Source organism: Calidris pugnax, unplaced genomic scaffold (assembly GCF_001431845.1).
Source record: "Calidris pugnax isolate Ruff unplaced genomic scaffold, ASM143184v1 scaffold271, whole genome shotgun sequence".
Classification (NCBI taxonomy): Eukaryota; Metazoa; Chordata; class Aves; order Charadriiformes; family Scolopacidae; genus Calidris; species Calidris pugnax.
The window spans coordinates 30,281-51,167 of NW_015091003.1; the positions used below are offsets into that span (position 1 = coordinate 30,281).

General features: G+C 42.2%; 1 protein-coding gene and 1 long non-coding RNA gene across 2 annotated transcripts in view; both read right to left on the reverse strand.

The window, feature by feature from the left end:
• The window catches only part of LOC106895926 (chromosome unknown open reading frame, human C4orf32), a 17,685-nt gene extending 17,104 nt beyond the window's left edge, over positions 1–581 (reverse strand). Inside the window, exon 1 of the mRNA XM_014955598.1 lies at positions 306–581. Coding sequence (XP_014811084.1) covers positions 306–551 — 246 coding nt within the window. The 5' untranslated portion in view covers positions 552–581. The remainder of the gene's footprint in view (positions 1–305) is intronic.
• Positions 582–619: 38 nt separating this feature from the next.
• Positions 620–20,166, reverse strand: LOC106895927. The gene is made up of 3 exons (XR_001413549.1): positions 20,049–20,166; positions 19,567–19,686; positions 620–1,777 (listed from the first exon to the last, which is right to left on the reverse strand). It is a non-coding gene; the product is annotated as an uncharacterized LOC106895927 (long non-coding RNA).
• Between the last annotated feature and the right edge of the window lie 721 nt (positions 20,167–20,887).

Consider the following 20,887-nt stretch of genomic DNA (forward strand, 5'->3'; position numbering starts at 1 on the left):
GAGGATGCGGCCGCTGGGGCCCGCCCCGAGCGGGAGCCGCCTTGAGGGGCCTTCAGCTGGAGTAAAGAGCTGCTAATTAAAACACATTCCCCAAGCCCATTATCTCGGCCTTTTATGAACAATTAACACCAGGTGTTACTAAGGGGTTAATGGCAGCACCGCTCCCCCTCGGTGTGTCCCCGGGAGGAATGGCTGGCTGGCGGCCTCCTGGCAGGAGGAGATGTGGTGGGTTCTCCCTTCTTCCCCAGAAAAAAAATTTAAAAAAAAATAAAAAAAAAAGAGAAAAAAAAAGAGAAAACACTGGCCTTGCTCTTCTGAGGCTGGTCCTCTTTTCCTTCACGCACACGAGGAAGAAGGAAATGGAACAGCAAATCCAGGAGATAAGTCTTTGTGTCCAGCAAAGCTCTGGGGGTGGAGGGAGGGCGTGGAGGAGTGAAATGCCAGGGAAGATGTGCCCACCACACGGCGGTGTGTCTGGCTCTTTGGTGGTGCTTCTGCAGAGAGAGAATCATCACAGAATCGTTCAGGTTGGAAAAGACCTTTAACATCATTGAGCCCGACCATTAACCCAGCACTGCCAAGTCCACCACAAAAAGAGAAAACACTGGCCTTGCTCTTCTGAGGCTGGTCCTCTTTTCCTTCACGCACACGAGGAAGAAGGAAATGGAACAGCAAATCCAGGAGATAAGTCTTTGTGTCCAGCAAAGCTCTGGGGGTGGAGGGAGGGCGTGGAGGAGTGAAATGCCAGGGAAGATGTGCCCACCACACGGCGGTGTGTCTGGCTCTTTGGTGGTGCTTCTGCAGAGAGAGAATCATCACAGAATCGTTCAGGTTGGAAAAGACCTTTAACATCATTGAGCCCGACCATTAACCCAGCACTGCCAAGTCCACCACTAAAACATGTCTCCTCAGCGCCATGTCTACTCACCACCAGGGATGGCGACTCCACCGCTTCCCTGGGCAGCCCGTTCCAATGCTTGACAACCTTTTTAATGAAGAATTTTTTTCCTAATATCCACTCTTAAACCTCCCCTGGCACAACTTGAGGCCGTTTCCTCCTGTCCCATTACCTGTTCCTCGGGAGAAGAGACCGACCCCCCTGGCTACACCCTCCTTTCAGGGAGTTGTAGAGAGCAATAAGGTCTCCCCTCAGCCTCCTTTTCTCCAGGCTGAACACCCCCAGCTCCCTCAGCCTCTCCTCACAAGACTTGTTCTCCAGACCCCTCACCAGCTCCGTTGCCCTTCTCTGGACCCGCTCCAGCCCCTGAATGTCTATTTTGTGGTGAGGGCCCAAAATTGGACACAGTGTTTGAGGTGGGGCCTGTGCTGGGCCGCAGCTCCCCTTTCTGATGGAGCAGGTGGCTCCGGCTGCTCCCCGAGGTGCAGGGTGGCCAAGAGCAGTTTTCCCTGACGATTTTGACCAGAGTTCTGGTCCGTGACCCATTTGTTAGTAGGGTTTCTCTCAGGAATGGGGACAGCCTTGGAGCCACATCAAGGCTGTTGAAGGTGTTGGAGCACAGAGTGGTTGTGTTGAACACAACCAAGGTGTTGAAGCGGCCCCCATAAAACACTGCCATCCTGCTGGCGTGGGGAAATACTGGACCCCATAGATTAAAATCCTATGGGTTTCACCACCGAGGGCCCTGGTGATACATCTCTGTGCACAATGTGAGTGCTCAGCAGCACTCGGTCAAACATCCTCCAGGCCCTCTGCTCCTCAGGCGATTTGTGAAGAAATGAAGTGTCACGCAGAGTACTGACACTCAGTAAACGGTCTCTGGAAAAAAAAAAAAAAAAGTCTTAAATAAAGCACTGATTAGGTGACCCTTTTAGCAAGCCTTTCAGTACACTTAAATCCATAAATCTTGGCTGGTTTATGGACCACAAAAAGGTGTATTAGAATGGGGAGCACCTCTGGGGGCAAGAGCCCCAGTGCCCAGGGGCAAAACCTCCCTCTCAATGGGTACCTGTTCTCTAACCGTGGCCAACAGTAGTAGGTGCTGGGGATGGAGTAACAGATGCCGCAGGAATACTCCTGGAGAGTATTCTTTTGGCTTCCAGCCATCTGAGGTTCAAAGACTTCCAGGGCCTGGGCGCCGGGTTGGATAGTGAGGGCAGTATTTCTGTGGTGGGATCAAAGGCGGCTGAGGGAAGGCATGCTACCACGGGAATTGCACGTGGCCAAGGCCGGACAGAGTGCTTACATTGGTCTTGTTGCCCAGGGGACTGTATCCCTTTCATCCTGCGCTTTTTTCCCCCCGCCATGTCCCTGGCATTCGCTAGTGTCTCCTTAGAGTGCTGTCATGGCTGGGGCATCAAGGGCCCTGAGATGTCAGCTGCTCCTGCCCTTGGGACGGGATGTCCCCATCCCAGCCGCCTGCCTTGAGGGCCTGAAGGCATGGACGAAGCCTGCCAGAGTGCAAGGCTGTGGTTTGGTGAGATAATAAAACCAGTTTTAGGCCATTTAATTAAAGATTGAAAAGGCCATAGCCACATAGCACAGAGAAAGCTTGCTGGTTTAAGTAGGTCAACAAATTTTGATTGGTTATCAGTGTTTATACAGGTCTTATGCCAGAGCAAGTATCACAAAATCACATAATCTTCATGGTTGGAAGGGACCTTTGAGATCATTGAGTCCAACCATACACACACACACACAAAAAAAAAACCCAAACAAACACAAAAAACTCCAAGGAACAATCTCAGGCACTAGAGCATGCCTTGAAGTGCCACCTCTACATGTTTCTTAAATCCCTCCAGGGATGGTGACTCCACCACCTCCCTGGGCAGGCCCTTCTGGGGCCTGATCACCCTCTCAGGAAAGTCATTCTTCCTCACATCTAATCTAAACCTCCCCTGCCCCAGCTTCAGACCATTTCCTCTGCTCCTGGCATGATTCCCTTGGGAGAAGAGGCCAACCCCCACCTCTCTACAACCTCCTTTCAGGTAGTGGTTTGTAGAGGACAATGAGGTCTTGCCTCAGCCTCCTCCTCTTCTCCAAACTAAACATGCCCAGTTTCCTCAGCCTCTCCTTTTATGACTTTTTCTCTAGACCCCTCACAAGTTTGGTGGCTCTCCTCTCAATGCGCTCCAGGTACTGGACATTAGGAAAAAGTTCTTCAGAGAGACAGTGTTTAAGAGTCGTTTAGATGTGGTGTTGGGGGATATGGTGTAGGAGAGAACTTTGTAGAGTAGGGTTGATGGTTGGACTCGATGATCCCAAGGGTCTTTTCCAACCTGAATGATTCTATGATTAAGACCTGTGTGTCCTCTTTCTCAGCTGGCAGAAAACTGGCGTGAACACCTACCACCAGCCTACACGACTGGCCCTGTGTACTACCAGATTCCACAGATACACAACCGCGTCCGTCCTTGCAACTTCTCCGGACCAACTTGGGCCCTTGGGGTTATTCTCATCACAAAATTTACCCTTGTGGGGACACCGAAAGGACAGGGACAAAATACAACGGATGTGCTAAGTTCTTACCTGCTTGCTACTTGCCATTTCCTATCAGTGGTGACTCAGCCAACTTTGTGGCCAAGGCCTTCAGAAAAAGAACCCCTCGCAACCAACTATTCATTTGCTCTTTTTATGCATCTAACAGATAAAACTGACTTCAATATGAGATTCACTCAGATTGCTGAGTGCACGGTTTAATCCTGAATCTTTCCAAACTACAGAGTTCATCTAAATATTAAAAGGCTTGGAAAAGACAGAGGTTCTTTAAACCTCTAGTAATGGAAACTTTTGTCGTAACTGGGAAGGGGTCAATGTGGTTTTGTACAGTATAATGGATTTACTGATGAATGGAACATTTCAAACTCTCTGATGGGTTTTATCTACTTTATATTCCAGATGTTAATATAAGTAAATTCTCCAAACTCTCAGACAATTTGCCCAGTATGACCATGCAGCTTATGGTGGTCATTGGAGCTCTTACATGGATTTTTGAGGTAAAGCTGTTAAATTCTGTAATTTCCTTAGATCCTACAAGCATATTAAGAAATACAAGAAATGGCTTTTCCTAAACTGGATACAAAGTGAACTGGGAGAAATTGGAATTCACAACATGAAAATATATTAGAGTATACTGAATAAAAATGAAATGAAACAATTAATTTGGTTCCTTTTTCTTCCGTGTATAATGACAAAAGGACATTGAAGATCAGCCCCCATTAGCAATCCCTATTCTCCAACAGTTGATGTATATCATGCAATCTCATTTAAGGGCCAAAGCAAAATATATATGGGCTCAGAAAGAGAGAAACAAAACAGTAATGGAGAAGTTCTATTACAAAAGGTCACCTGGAGCATTTGAGGGTAGTTTTCTGCAGTACCTTTTCTAATGCATTTGCCAGTCTAATTTTTATTTTTTTTTATGTCTCAAATGAAGTCTGCCATTTCCCTTGGATATTATTTCACAACATGAAAAAAATCTGACAAAAGGCTCCTTCCTTGCTATCAAGTCTAAATTCCCCCCCTCCCTTTTTTTTTTTCTTTCATTAAATTATTAGGATAGGTTAATTTATCATCCTTGATGAAAGCCTGATTTTCTGCACAGCCTGCTTGCATGATCAATATTTATCCCTACCCCTATTAGGATTAGAAGGTTTGCAGAATAGAACCTTAGTTTTGCTTACTTCGATCTCTCTGATGTTTCTTAATTTATGACCTTTCTTTTTAGCTACCATTTGAGAAGAGAGTTTTGATATTTTTTCTTGCCATGAGCCTTTTATAAGCATGTACTCCACTGCAGTATAAGCTCAAAGCAGCCAAAACAAAAAAAAGCTTTGAAAATGTATAGACAGTCTAAATTCACAGCAGTGTATTTATATAAATAAATTATTTATTTATATAAATAAATTATTGTTTATTACTGCAGGACACTGGGAGTGTGGGTGCAATTTGCTGCTTGCTGCCGCTCACAAAGCTCTTGTGCTCCCAGCAGCTCTCCACAGCAATACAGCCTGTTCTTTTTGCAGTCCTCTTTGCTGTGTTTAGTAGCAATAAAATTGTTTTCTCAGTTCATCTCTTCAGCTGAAATAGGTCTGATGGGTTACTAATATGGTGCTTTGTCTTTACAGTGCATACCCATTAGTGGTGCCATACCAGTCCCATAAGTGCCTCCTCACCTCTCCTGGTGGCCCATTGCCCTCCCACAGCTGGTGGGGTCTGTAGAAATAGAATCACAGAATCATAGAACTGGCTAGGTTGGAAGGGACCTTTAAGACCATCAAGTCCAGCCATCAACCTAACACTGCCAAAACCATCACTTAACAGCATCTAAGCACCACGTCTACCTGTGGTTAAATACCTCCAGGGGTGGCAAAATATGTTGGCCAACTATTATAAAGGGCTCGTGATCATTCCTAGCCTAGTCCCATGAACGGTTTTCTTGCCACTAAACCAGAACGATGCTTTGAGTCATAGGAACAGAAACAAATGGCTTGAGGCACGAGAAAGAGAAGGGAGAGGGAAATTCCTTCATGAGGCACTGGTGCCGAACACTTCACATGATGGATCTCTAACCTCATCCCCAACGTTTGATTATGCTTCCTCACCTCCACCAAGAATCTCTGTGTGTTAACACGAAAAAAACCTGCTTTTTTCTTTTCTCTTTTTCATTTTGAGGACAAGGACATTTAGGCTATGGGCACTTTAACAAGTATGAGCTCATAATGTAAAATTTGTTAGGCTAAAATAAAATCCAAGCTTTCATCAATGGTGCTCCTGGTGCTGTCATTTGTTTAAGTGCAAGTAAGGGCAGGCCAGAACAGCAGGGTACCGTACGGAGGGGGTTTGTGTGTGCACGTGCGTTAAATCTCATGTGGACAAATGAATTATGGTTTTTAAGTGATTCTGAGTATATAAAACTGAACTACAGAGAGAAAAAAAGGTGATGGTAGGTATGTGGCAGCAGAAAAGCTCTTTTTGTTAGAAATGGGAAAGATTATGGTAACTCCTGATATTCCTGAGCATCCAGGCAAGGAGAAGGGATTACGGTAACCCGATGTTCTCCAAGAAATAGCAATGAATTTATTTGAGCACGAGGTAGATGGGATGAAATGAAGATAAACAGCCTTACTCAAAGTATTTCATTGAGAAGGCTTCCTGGCACCCCAGGGTGGGCAGATGAACAGAGAGTGGGAGAACGACTGACAAAACCACCACACAATTCATGTTTTGTTTTTAGCCTGGCTGGGCCTTTTTTTTTCTTTTTTGCCTGCAGTAGAGACAGTATTTTATTTTCTGACAATAGCAGCCTGTGAGGGAGGTGGGTGGGTGTGTGGGTGTGTGGGTGTGTGTGGGGGGTGTGTGGGTGTGTGTGTGGGTGTGTGTGTGTGTGTGTGTAAGGCTCAAGCCACGCCTGAGGACTCAGGGCTGTGCTTGGTGATGACTTCAGTTTATGTGGCCCCAGTTTTCTTTTCTGTAATTAATTTAACGTAACTACAAATCTGATAAAGTTCATCCAAGTGAACTCAGAAAGTTCTCATAATGAGACTCATAATGACTCAGAAAGGCCTAAGCAATGTGCTTTAAACAATTATTTTTTTTTTTAACAAAGCCTAGTTATTTGAAGTTCTCACATACCCTTGTGCTTCAGGATCTTTATCTTGCACTAATTTAAAGTTTTCCATAAAATTAAGTGAATAATTCATAATGGATAATTTATCTGATGAATTTTACCTCTCTTCTTTGCTAACTGTTCCCAAGCAGAGCAAGTTTTTCTCAAATGTTTGTTATTAAAAATTATTTGTTAAGTCTTTCCTTTAAATAAAGTTCTGGGTCTGCAACTCATCCATGAATAAATCTCTGTGAACATCTGAGGGTCATCTTGTGAGACAGGAAGGTAGAGCAGGATATGTTTTCCTACTGCGGTCTCTTGTTTACTGAGTGCCCAAGTCCCTCCAGTCAGAGCGCTCCGGTGGGCTCTTTTGGCTCATGGGCCCACATTTTCTTCCCACAAGGAATCAGATGTGTGGAGGAAAAAGGTAAAATGATAAAAACCCCTCATTTGTCAGCCTGAGGATGTACCTGGGAAGTGATTTGCATCCCACCTGCACCGCTATTTGGATAAACTTTGCATTATGAAAAGGAAAGGCTGTGGATTCATTGGCTGTTTCTGGAGTATATGCCAAAATAGCTGCCTAACGTTTGACTTGCTTAATCATAGAATCATAGAATTGTCTAGGTTGGAAGGGACCTTTAAGATCATCTAGTCCAACCATCAACCTAACTCTGATAAAAAAGCAAAAGAAAACCATATTGAAAGCCCCCCACATTAGTAAACATCTCTAAGCACTATGTCAACCTGTCTTTTGAAATCCTCCAGGGATGGTGCCTCAACTACCTTCCTCAGCAGCCCATTCCAAGGCTTAATAACCCTTTCAGTGTAAAAATTCTTCCTAATATCCAACCTGAACATCCCCTGGTGCAACTTGAGGCCGTTTCCTCTTGTCCTATCATCTGTGACTTGCAAGAAGAGACCAATCCCCGCTTCTCTACACCCTCCTTTCAGGTAGCTGGAGAGAGCGAGAAGGTCTCCCTTCAGCCTCCTTTTCTCTAGGCTAAACAATCTCAGCTCCCTAAATACTTAATAAGGCAATACCCTTGGAAAGAGGATGCAAGAGGCAAGAACATCACCAAGAATTGTTTAGACACCTAAGGATGCAGATAAGAACACCCTGGCGTTTTTAAAAATGGCCGGAGATGTTTGTGAAAATCCCAGAGAACACCTACTTGGGCACGTAAATAACCTTTCAATCTGGTTTAAAGTCGTGTGAACCATCATCCTTTGAAATTCTCCTGCTGTTTCTTCAAGCCCTAGTTATCTACATTTCACTAGGACCAAACCAGGTGCTTCCTAAGGACCAAATAATAACGCTTAGTTTTTTGGACAAGAAGAAACTATTGCAGATCAAGTCTTTAATAATTGAAACTGCAGAGAGAGCTAAAATCTCAGAATTCTCTACTGGATTGAAAAAACAATACAAAGCAATGCAGCAGAGACCTGTTGTGATGACAGGCTATACTTAACTAAATGGCAAGACTTAATTAACACTGCCCCAGGCTGGGTTCAGAGTAAACTAAAGCCTACTATAAGATTAACTCCTCTGTGCTGTAGTAAGAGAAAGGGAGATTGCAAATGGAAGCATCTGGCGCCTTTCAGAATTTAATTAAAAAAATGCTAAGAAGCTACTATTGCTACTACAATTTCTCCTCAGGGCAACAAAAGACAAATACAGTAAATGGGAAAGGAAAAACTCAGAAATATGAAGGGAAAAACCCTAAACAAATCCCAAATAATTGAGTTTTTCATGGCTCTCAAGCCTTCTGTTCCTCATCTCCTGAGCAAATTGGCTTAAATATTACCTATTAAGATACTTAGAGTACTGAATGAGTGCTGATTTGAAATTACTACTATTTTTTAAATTTATTTTCTTTTTCCTTCCACATCAGTGTTGGAGAGCTAGTATAAAAGATCATTATGAAGTTACATTAGAGAAACAGCTATTAAGTCTTTAAGAGCTACTCAAGGATTGTGATCCGGCTTCAGTAGAGGTTGTACTTAGACACAATGAAAAGACTTCCTATGCCTAGATGACTTATTGTCTAATTATGGAGAGCTGGTGCAGTTCATAATAAAACTAACAACTGAAGCCTTTTAGCTTTTAAAATACCCTAGCATTTTTTGCCTTTTCAGATTTTTTTTGTACTTTGTATTCAGGGGAGACATCCAAACAGAACGCAGCATATTTATTGCCACCAAAGAATTGTAGGACTGCTCCAGTCCCCATGTTTGTTTTGCTTGTCAAAAAAAAAAAAAAAAAAAAAGGAAAGAAAATGGCTAATTCCAAGGAGAAAAACAATGGAAAAGCAAGTTAGTGAAAAGCTCTAAAAGCTAAGTTTTATGTTCTTGATCGTGTCCTCATTACTCCCTTTTAAATTACTAAATCTACATAGGTCTTTAACTCTAAAATATATAAGAATATAACAGTACTGGAGTAAAGCTATTTTATATATTTATTTTTAATGGGGTTTCTACTCTGGACAGCTATCCTGCAGCATTCATGGTAAGACAGTTTATTCCAATCCAATCTCATGGAGATCAGCCCATTAGAACCAGCTTTGCTGATCTAACAGATGCTAAAATAGCCGTTCAATTAAGACAAACTCAGGGCAGTGATTTTAAGAGAGAGAAGCTCATTAAATTAAGACACATCATCAAGAAAGAGGCAAGCTGCCAAACCCATGCCTGTTGTTAATCCCAAGTTTTGATTAAACTGTGTGATGACCTTCTTGGAGACAGTTCTGGAGTCCCCAGTTCCAGAGAGACAGGGAACTGCTGGAGAGAGTCCAGTGTAGGGTAACAAAGATGATGGAGGGATTGGAGCATCTCCCTGATGAGGAAAGGCTGAGGGAGCTGGGACCCTTTAGCCTGGAGAAGAGAAGGCTGAGGGGAGACCTTATTCATGCTTCCAAGGATCTAAAGGGTGGGTTGAGGGAGGATGGAGCCGGACTCTTTTCAGTGGTTCCCAGTGACAGGACGAGGGGCAATGGGCACAAGCTGGACCATGGGAAGTTCCACTCCAATCTGAGGAAGAACTTCTTTGGGGTGAGGGTGGCAGAGCCCTGGCAGAGGCTGCCCAGGGAGGGTGTGGAGTCCCCTTCTCTGGAGATCTTCAAGCCCCACCTGGATGCTCCTGAGTGATGTGCTCTGGGCAACCCTGCTTTGGCAGGGGAGTTGGACTGGATGATCTCTAGAGGTCCCTTCCAACTCCAACAATTCTGTGATTCCATGTTTTAGCACCTGGTAGCCTTTCCATCTGTTCCAGCGTGTCCCGAAAGCCAGCTGCCAGAAAGAGCTGTGCCACTCATGTTTGGCATGGCTAGAGCAATGGGAGTCAGAGGAGCAGCAGGCAACAGCATCACATTTTGAGGTTTGAAGGAAACATTTGGAGCATGACAATGTCCTACAAAAAGGACATTGAGGGGCTGGAGTGTGCCCAGGAGAGAGCCACCAAGCTGGTGAGGGGTCTAGAGAAAAAGTCATAGAAGGAGAGGTTGAGGGAACTGGGCATGTTTAGTTTGGAGAAGGCTGAGGGGAGACCTCATTGCCCTCTACAGCTCCCTGAGAGGAGGTTGTAGAGAGGTGGGGGTTGGCCTCTTCTCCCAAGGGAATCATGCCAGGAGCAGAGGAAATGGTCTGAAGTTGGGGCAGGGGAGGTTTAGATTAGATCTGAGGAAGAATGACTTTGCTGAGAGGGTGGTGAGGCCCTGGAAGGGCCTGCCCAGGGAGGTGGTGGAGTCACCATCCCTGGAGGGATTCAAGAAACGTGTAGAGGAGGCACTTCAGGGCATGCTCTAGTGCACAAGATTGTTGAGGTCTTTTATGTGTGTGTGGTTGGACTCGGTGATCTCAGAGGTCCTTTCCAGCCATGAAGATTCTGTGATTCTGTGATTGCGTGAGAGGTGAACTGACACTAAAGGCTGCAGATGTGACACAAGTCTAACGGGAAATTACAGCGCCTTTGATGCTGCAACTGTTTATTCGAAAAGTGGGACTTCGCCTGCAATACTACTCATGGAACCTCAACCTGACTTCACTCCCCACAGAAATTCCGTGTCAGTTTTATCATGGTCCTATGAGGGAGGGTCTGACCAAGCGAAAGAATAAGAAGAACTTGTTATTACTCAAGCAGCAAAGCCTGATTTTGTAAAGCAAAACATTCTATTCCTTTATTTTAGAAGTTTTTTAATAAGGAGAAAATGTCAGAAATGTTAAATGCTGAAATGTTCCCAAGTATATTATCTAATAAAGCCTCTGATCTTTGCATTTGGAAGGGCAAGTGCTGTGAAATTAAACTAAACCCCATTTAAATTCAAATTACTCACTCAATTCAATGCTTTTTGTACTTTTCTTCCTTTTGAATTTCTTATCAAGTCGTATGATCCTTAGTTTTTCAATTAGAATTTCCTGTCCTTCCTGTCTGATTGGCTTTTTTCTCTTGATGTCAGCTGAGAGAATTTGTAACTTGATGAACTTTACAGAGAGGCACTTCTCCAAATCACGGCATCAAATTATGAGGTCGCGTGCTAAAAAGCTGCACTGAACTGTGAATATGATTTTCATTGTTCTATGCAAGGGTTTAGTGCTGGATATGGTATACATGTCCACCGAATCCTTTAAAATAGCGATCAAATAGTGCATATCACTTTAAGAAGCCCTTAAGTGATGAAAGCAGCTGAAAATATAGACATTATAAGACTTAGTGCTGTATTGAGATCACAAATACACCATACTGATACACCTCCAGTCTTGTAAAAAAAACGTGTGTAAGCTAAAACTTTGCTTTTAGTCCTTGCCTTGGTGTGGAGAATGTGAAAAAATACATTGTCATTTGCAGCTCCAGGGCTGAAGGTGGAACAACCAAGTGTTCACTGATCTCTTTCCTTTGAAGTGAGGTCTGGAAGGGGGAATACCTGCCTGGAACAATGTGCCAAGGGAATTGGTCTATGACTCCTCAGTAGTGTTGTTCCTCTGAGATCCCAGGTCAAGAGCCTGCTGCTGGGTGGCATTAGGAGGAGTCCCAAAATATTAAGGTGACTTACTGCTTCTCATCAGCTTAAAATGTTGTTTCTGTATGTCCATGTCTTAGCCTCATCCTCACTCTCTTTTGTCACCTATCCCTTCTTTCTCAGTAGGAGCACATTCTCATCCCTGCCCTTTTTTTGTCTTTCTTCTTTGGAGATACAATCGTAAAAGTCTCAAACTTTTAATTTCTTTTCTTTTTCATGGCTCAGAGATTTATTTGGTGTTCTGCAGTTAATCAGATCCCCTGTCCAGGGAACAAGTTCTTTAGTATATTGGAAGTAGAGGCTAAAAAATTAAAAAAAGGTTATTGTCCTAATTTTGATCACCATGGCAACAATGATAAAGTATAGTCTTATTCTCAGTTTTAGAGTACCACTCCTGCAGTACTTTTTGGAGCTAATTTGGTAAAGGTAAGAAATTTTAGCCTTTAATTCCTTTTGTAAAGCATTCCAATATTAATTCTGGGTTGAGGGAGAAGTAGAAGTAGGGTGGAACTGGCAGGATGGGAGCTATGAAGGGAGGTGGAGATGACAGCAAAAAGAAGGTTGGAGATTGTTCCTTTTGCAGAAAGATGGAATTTTAGCCTTTAATTCCTTTTGTAAAGCATTCCAATATTAATTCTGGGTTGAGGGAGAAGTAGAAGTAGGGTGGAACTGGCAGGATGGGAGCTATGAAGGGAGGTGGAGATGACAGCAAAAAGAAGGTTGGAGATGGTTCCTTTGCAGAAAGCTTTTACAACAGACAATATTCCCCTGAGATGTATAATGAACATGGGTGCAGAGGCCCTCAAACACTTCCAATGTGGCTGGATAATTAGAATAATTGAACTTCATCTTAAGGATCTAAGACGTAGCGGATAAAGCAAAATTTACGAGAAATATCCTGTCTCTGTAGGCAAGACCCGAGTGTCAGTTTTCATTTCAGTATTTGCTTTTAACAACTGAGCTAAAACTCATCATGAGGACACTAGCAAAGTGTTCCAAATAGCAACAGCATAGAATCATAGAATCATAGACTTGTCCAGTGTTCCTTTTGCAGAAAGATTTTACAACAGACAATGTTCCCCTGAGATGTATAATGAACATGGGTGCAGAGGCCCTCAAACACTTCCAATGTGGCTGGATAATTAGAATAATTGAACTTCATCTTAAGGATCTAAGACGTAGCGGATAGAGCAAAATTTACGAGAAATATCCTGTCTCTGTAGGCAAGACCCGAGTGTCAGTTTTCATTTCAGTATTTGCTTTTAACAACTGAGCTAAAACTCATCATGAGGACACTAGCAAAGTGTTCCAAATAGCAACAGCATAGAATCATAGAATCATAGACTTGTCCAGGTTGGAAGGGACCTTTCAGATCATTGAGTCCAACCATCAACCTCACTCTGATAAAATCCATCACTAAACCATGTCTTTAGGCACTATGTCAACCCGGCTTTTACATCCCTCCAGGGATGGGGCCTCAACCCCTTCCCTGGGCAGCCCATTCCAAGACTTAAGAACCCTTTCTGTCGTGTCTCAGCTGTACCTATGTTATGCTCCTATGGAGGGTGAGTGAGAGAGGAGGACTGCAAGCATGATTCCAGGATGCCGTTGTGTTTCAGAGAACTGCTTATTACTTGAGCTGCTCATTTCTGCAACTGTAAACTGTTTGGACCTATCATTTCCAGTTCAGCATCGAGTTCCAGCGATGGTACAAGGTCAGGCAGATTCCTAGCACACAGTGTACATTAGCAGACAAGTGCACTTTCTAGAAAAGCTGATTTAAGCAAATGCCCTGGAAACAGTTCTCTTTAGCAGAAGAAAATCGGTCATAGTAAATAGGACTTTTATGCCAGCTTTGTGCATTGACAAGATGAAACCTTTTATTGTCCCTAAGAAAGAGAACCTGAGATACTTGTAGTTTTCTTGTAGCTGCTCTTACAATTATTACTGTCCACTCAAAGCCTTTTCCCAGCTCACTTACAAGCTATTGATAGTAAAACCTGCCTTTTCAGCAGAACAACACCACCCAGGGTTCAGGAAATGTTCAATAATTGTGCATATATTGCGCTAAGGAGACGGTTCATTATTTTAACAAGCATTAATGAATACAGAGGTGTGTACCTTTTCTTGAGAAGCCTGGAAAGTAAGTGGAGTAGCAAAGCACAAATGGTTCTAAATCACACATGATGCCAATGAACAGAACCCTAAGGCCACACTGTGGGAAATGAAACCTCTTCTCCAGTCCCTTGTCATCAAGACAATGTTCCCTAATCATCAGCTGAGATGGTGTCAGACACTGGTCATAGCACAAAGGCAGATCTTCTCTGTGATCTCATGGTGTGGCTTCTGGGAGCTATTGCTGTCAGAAGAGAGGAAAGGATTGAAAGGGTCTAGTTATAGAAGAAGCTATTGACAAAACCTCTGACGCTGTGAGAAATGGGCTGAGTTTTGCTTCAGCTAATTGATATATTTTTGTTAGTATGTCTGTATTGACAGAGGAGGCCCGGTGATGGTGGAGCCTCACCCATTGTACCCAACTAATCCTTAGAAGCGCCCTGGGGCTGTCCAGGGGTCCTGGTCTACAGGAAGTCATCTAGGTGAAGAGAGCCAGGCCGATGGCAGACTGATAAGTGGACAAAGGACTGCGAAGACTGACAAGTGGATGAAGGTCATCTAGAGGGTGGCTGATGAAGATGAGGATACGACCACCAGGATGCTTGTAACTACTAACACTGGACAGTAGGTGATAGCAAAGACTGTGAAATAACGTGTAGCTAATCAACTAATCAAAGGTGTGTTTAGAATAATGATTTTGTAGAGTAAGAGGGTATGCCTTGTAAGGTAAAAAGGTGCAAACTAGATCTGTAATAGGTCAAGCAGTCGGGAAGAATGTGAGCTCCAACTTCTCAGCCAATGAGAAGAGAGACAGTAACTCAGGTGGCTGGGATAAGGGTATAAAATATCAAAAAACTAAAGGGTTGGTGTGCCTCTGCTTTGAGATGCACCCGAATCAGCGCTGTTTCATATAATAAATTTTTATACCTTTGCTTCGGCGATTTTGTCCTTTTTAAATTCTAAGCGTGAGCCGGTGTTTCTCACAACACTAAAAAAACCCCAAACCAAATCTTGCCTCTCATTCTAGGTGTTTATCACAACACTAAAGAAACCCCAAACCAAATCTTGCCTCTCATTCTGTGTCATGGCTTCTCTTTGGGTTTAATTGATAAATCATTAGAAAGAAGCCTCATTTCTGTGGGAAGAAACCTAATACTACTTGTCAAGACACTTTTCCAATTAGTGACTTTAAATAACGAGCTAACGCTGTGCTTTAATGGTGCTCTGGCCTGAAGCTGACACTTGGAGAGTGTGTTGGCTGGGAATACTGGGGTGTACTGGCTGCTGCCACATGAGGTGGGTCTCTTCCACCAGGGAAACAGTTTCAGCTTCCATCAGCATACTGGACATCCCCTACACCTTACATTCCTGCCTTTATCTAAACATACTCATACGTAATCACGCAAACTGGGCAGAATAGAAGAAAACATTTTTTAAACAACATTAAACTACAGATTTTTGCACAGATGACTGGCAAAGGGACAGTTTCTAAACTTAAACTGTGCCGCCCCCACCACAGCTAATTTTTTTCGTCGTTTCTACGGTACAAATGTCTTTATACTAATGTCTGCAGCCCAACTCCCAGCTGGTAGGGTGGAAAAGGAACATCAGACACTGTGTGCGTTGGACTAAAACTGAAGCAAAATAATGGTTTATGAGTTCTATACTAGGATGTTTCCTACCAGGGCAGGAAGCTCTTGCAGAATGAGTTGTGCTGCCTGCTTGGCTTATTCATCATCCACAGTTCTGAGTTTATGCCACTCAGTGACTACCCCCTTTTCCATTTCCCTTCCCTGTTGCATTAGATATAAATCAGTCAGTATCACTCATATAGCCCTTCTAACAAATCAGAGAGAAGAAAAATAGTCTGTCCTGCACACTACAAATAAATTTCCTTCCCCTAACGCTTCGACCTAATTGAGGCCAAATGGCTTTTCTCTTAAGTCAATGACAGAAGTCCCATTCCCTTCATTAAGACCAAAACCCCGTCCCTAGAAGAGATCTGGGTAGATTACGTTTCCAGAAACAGGCAGATCCTTGCCCAATAATGCTTCACACGTCACATAATCATAACCTAAAATTTGGTTTGCCTTCAGGTGGTGTTCTCAACGCAGAAGCCTGATAAAGAAGTGCCATCTGGTGGACAAAATCACTTTTTTTTTTTTTTTTTTTTCCCCTGTTCCACACCTAACTTGGCATACTAAAATTTCTCCTTCCAGCAAGACCTGAGCTACAGAAACCTCTAGGGAAGAGACCTGAATTAATTAATTTAAAATTTCTCTATCTATATGTAGTTCTACGTACAGACACGTTGTTTATTTTTTAAAAATTTGGAAGTAGTCAGGGTGTACTCCCATTGCTCTTTGCTACCACAACTCCAGCCGTCACAAAGATCGCTGACAGTTGTAGCAGGAGCATCTTCTGTGGTGGTAGGCATGCCAAATGTCAAAAATTAAAAGTCATGCGGTGTGAGTAGCTGGAAGCTCATCTTCCTGAGAAGGAATCCTTTCCTCCAACTAGCTGTCACCACTGTCAGCGGTGGAAGTAGTTTTTACCACTAGTGTTTCCCTCTAAGCTTCTGAAAAAGCCTGATTTTTAAGTTGTATATTGCTGCTAGGATCCATGGCACAGGGTTCAGAGGAAAGGGGAAAACCTGGACCTTCTGGATGATTTACACTTAATACCCACTCATGGGCTTGATTTTGTGAACTTAGCCGTAGTCAGGGTGTACTCCTATTGCTCTCTGCTACCACAACTCCAGCCGTCACAAAGATCGCTGACAGTTGTAGCAGGAGCATCTTCTGTGGTGGTAGGCATGCAGAATGTCAAAAATTAAAAGTCATGCGGTGTGAGTAGCTGGAAGCTCATCTTCCTGAGAAGGAATCCTTTCCTCCAACTAGCTGTCACCACTGTCAGCGGTGGAAGTAGTTTTTACCACTAGTGTTTCCCTCTAAGCTTCTGAAAAAGCCTGATTTTTAAGTTGTATATTGCTGCTAGGATCCATGGCACAGGGTTCAGAGGAAAGGGGAAAACCTGGACCTTCTGGATGATTTACACTTAATACCCACTCATGGGCTTGATTTTGTGAACTTAGCCAGGGGTGGGAACTACAGCAATCAATGGGATATAGATGCACGACGACTTACTGTATCTGGATCTGTTACACCAAACGAGATAAACCCTATTCATCACCAAGCCCATGAATGTTTGGGCCACAAACCTTGGTAGGAAGATGCAAGAAACTCCTCACTGGACATTTATAATACAATCTACCCCAAGAATGTTTCTTTCTAACGGTGACGACTGATAGATATCTCAAACGTGATGGCTGAAGTCCTTCTCTACAGCTCATATTTAAAGTATTTCTGACTCAAACCCTAGCTCCATTAAAAAGGAGATCCTGTTGACATTGACTGCACTCAATCACTAGATTAGTCTTCAACATGGATATTAGTGTCCTTCAGCATGGAAATTTCTCTGGTCTTCACCATATTTGGCAACACTATTACTATGTGGACATATAATATGCATAATATAGTTTCTAAAAGTGAATGAAAATAATATTTTAACATACATAACTACTAAATATCTGCATCCATACAGAAAACCTAGTGAAGTTGTACAGTGACTCATTTAGATCTTGGCCACTAGGCGGTAGTAGAAGATTAAGTTATGTAAAAATAACTAGTAATTTTGTATTCATTGTGTGGCAAACTTCAAAACACATGCCCGCTCCATAAGAAATTTTGTAGAACATTTTCATGCTTCTTTAGCAAATCAGCAAGACCCTTTGAACAAAAATATGTCTTGCAAGATTCCGCACGGGGTAAAATGCATTATTTGAAGCTGATGAACCACAAGGACAAAGGGTGCTTAAAACCCCCCATCTTTTTCCCTCACTAGAATACGATCAACTTATATCAATGCGATCAATCAAGATGATCCCACTGTGCCTTACACTGGAGCTGAACTAGGATCACAGAATAACACAATGGTTTGGGTCTAATAGGACACATTTAGGGTTTAGACGCATAAGAAAGGAAGATTATATGATTTACAAGATACAATTCGGAGTGCCTTTTGTGAACTCCCAGCTGCAACAGAGTTGGCCTGGTTCACTTCCCCTGCTGTGTTTGACTTCAGCAAGATCATGTTGCTCATGGTTGGTTGCCTTCACTGACTGCTAAAAATGTTACGCCAAAGTGAATTTGGGTAACAAAGATCATAGAATCATGGACTCATAGAATGGGTAGAAAAGCTAGGTATGGAGCGTTTTGGCTTTTTTTTTTTCACACAAATGAAACAATCAAATCTTTCTGCAATATCATCTGGGAGTCCTGAATTAATGATTTTTTAAAATCTTCATCTAATTTTCATTTATTCTACCAGGTTTGTATAGTTCCTCCAAAAATACGTGGGGCTATTGTTGATGGGGCTATTGTTGATTGTAGCACTGTACTGCAGTATCTCCTTTGGATTTATTTTTTATTGATGGGGGATGCAGGGAGATGACTGTGAAGAAAGCCTTTTTTAGATTTTCGTAATTTAAGAATATTTCCTCTGTCGGGAAGGGGAACACAGTGCACTATTAGGAAGACTGAAAAGTTTTCCTCTATTTTTACTTATTTTGCTAAGAGAAGACTAATTTGCCTTTGCAGTATATTTTCTGATTTTTTTTTTTTTTTTAATGATTGATAACATCCTTATCAATGTGCATTTTGTAGAGTGCTGTGTGGATTCAGAGTATTGTAAAATGAATTTTAAACCAAGACTGGAAACAAGCCACAAAGTCCAAAGTGAAACAGTAAGGTGTTATTTTAATCTCAGGAGTTTTTTTAGCCTGTTCCGCAGAGGAGCCAAAAGCTACATGAGATTGCGGTCTCACCCTTTTTGAAGAATCAATTCTAGAAATGTTCGTGTTCTGCCCTTTAAATACAAACAAATTCATGAAAGTGCATGCTCTTTAATTCTGAAGACTATATATCGGTATGCATAACCTAGCAAGCATGAAAAGTGTAATTATACTCCAACTAAAACTACCTCAGTCTAACAAAATCTTTCCCACAGATACTCATTTCTACTAGCTTATTTTTGACCTAAATTTGAACCATCCTTGATGGATGTTTGCAAAACCAACCAGGGTTCTGTCCATTTTTTTTTTTTTAGCACAATATTTTTGAACTGCGGGACATGATCCCTCAAGGAAAATGGAAAGACCCCCAGCACCTCTAGTAGCCCAGAATGAGATCATCATGGAAAAGATTTTTTTTCCATCTCTTTTCATCCATTTTAAGTCTGATGCAAGTCATGAATCCTCAAGACCCATTCCCTTTTTCTTTCCTATTATTTTTGGAGGAGGCTTCATGCCATCTACTCCTCTCTCTCTGCTGAACCGTAAGATGAAGATAAATACTGTGGTAAGTACTGTGAGGGAGGGTAAGTCTCAAAAAAAAAAAAAAGGCAAAAAGCTGTCCTTTGCTTTTCTGGTTGTCTCATGAAGACATTTCAATTAGCATAGGTCATGGTGTGAACAACAAACATGGTTCTCTTTGCTGTGTGATAGTATAGCTATTTTCCAGTTTTGTAGGTATTGATATATTACATAAAAAGGCTTGAGGTCCTTCCCATAATAATAACATTAAACTCTCGCATCTTAATATATTACCTTGAAAACTCAAAGAGTCAATAGTTATTTTAGGAGGCTATCCAAAGGTTAACCAGATAAATTTAAAGTTATGGTCGTAAATAATCCAAACAATGACCAGCCCTAGAAACAGATGGTGCTTCTGGAAGGGCCCAAACCATTTCCACCCTTAGTTCAATGTAAACCTCCTGTTTGGAGCTCTGCAGTTGAAGTCTTTTGTGCCTACCTTTAAATGCATCGTTTCTTCAAAGGTGAGATTTGTGACACAAGGCGTGAAGCTTCTTTAACCAGAAATAACGCCAAGCCCCTGCATGCATGATTGCCCGAAGAAACTTGGAGAGTTCTCCTGAAATCAGAGAGACTGTTTATGGAACTACACTCACACAAATTACAACCAAAAATAACAAACCCAGTCAGCCTTCGTTTCTACTACTATTTGCTTACCATTGGTAACTGTTAATGGCATCAAATTGTCCTAGTTTGACTTAGTAGTACAGATAAATTTTGATACCCAATTTTGATCTTTCCCTAGTTTTGTTCTAGGGCAGCTTCATCAACTTTGGTTACTGGATTTGGCAAAATCAGATGTTTGGTGCTTGAAAGACACCAAATTACTGAGGGTGAATGCTCTGCAACAGCCACCCGAGAGAAATGACTTGAAGAACAGAATTCTACAGGGGTTGGTTTCTTAGACAGCATGTGGGTTACCTGAACGAGGATGAACCCCATAAAGGAGCATGCAGATCAGGCAGTGGTGGTGTCCTCCAGCAGACCTACTCCCAGGCTCACATTTATAGGCTTTTTTTTTTTTTTTGCCAGTTTCTCCTGTTAGGGAAAAAAAAAAAAAAAGTGGGTGTAGGCTTAATGCCAGGATATGTTCACTAGGCAAGTTCTTGCCAAAAGCCCTCTTTACGGAACAAACAAAATCATTACATCATAATAATTTTAAAGAATTATGTGAAGTAAATGCAGGATATGCTCACTCCATGTAATTTATTAGTTCCTGTGCTTCATCAATCTTTCAGCCTCTTCTGCAACAGCGTATTTTTTATTTCCATGGTACGGAGATCTGCCATTCCAGAAGGAAGTAAAGTTATCCAAAGTGAGAAAAAATGTCTGGGAATTTATGAACTAGATACACGGAGACGTAAAAAATCATAAAAAGATTAAACCCAAAGAAGTGGTGCAATAATTACAACGCTGGGGCAGCATAAGGTAGGAATTAAAAGCACTTCCTCCTTTTTAAAAATATAGTGGAATAAAAATTTAAGAGTCAGTTGCAAAATCTTACTCTTGCTCTAAAGTGGTTGGTTATGGTTGTCCTTGATCTCATTCAAGAGCAAGGAATCAGCTGTATATATTTATTTGATTGGCTTGTACCCATTCCAGGATATTTATAACCATCGATAAAATATCTAAGTCAGCAGATGGAAATATTACATCCAGAATAATGCCTAATGAGTCACTGAAAAGAAGGGAAAAGTCTTTTTTGTACCCACTTATACAGTCAAAGTGACATAGCAACGTTTGTGACTCTAGAGACTAGA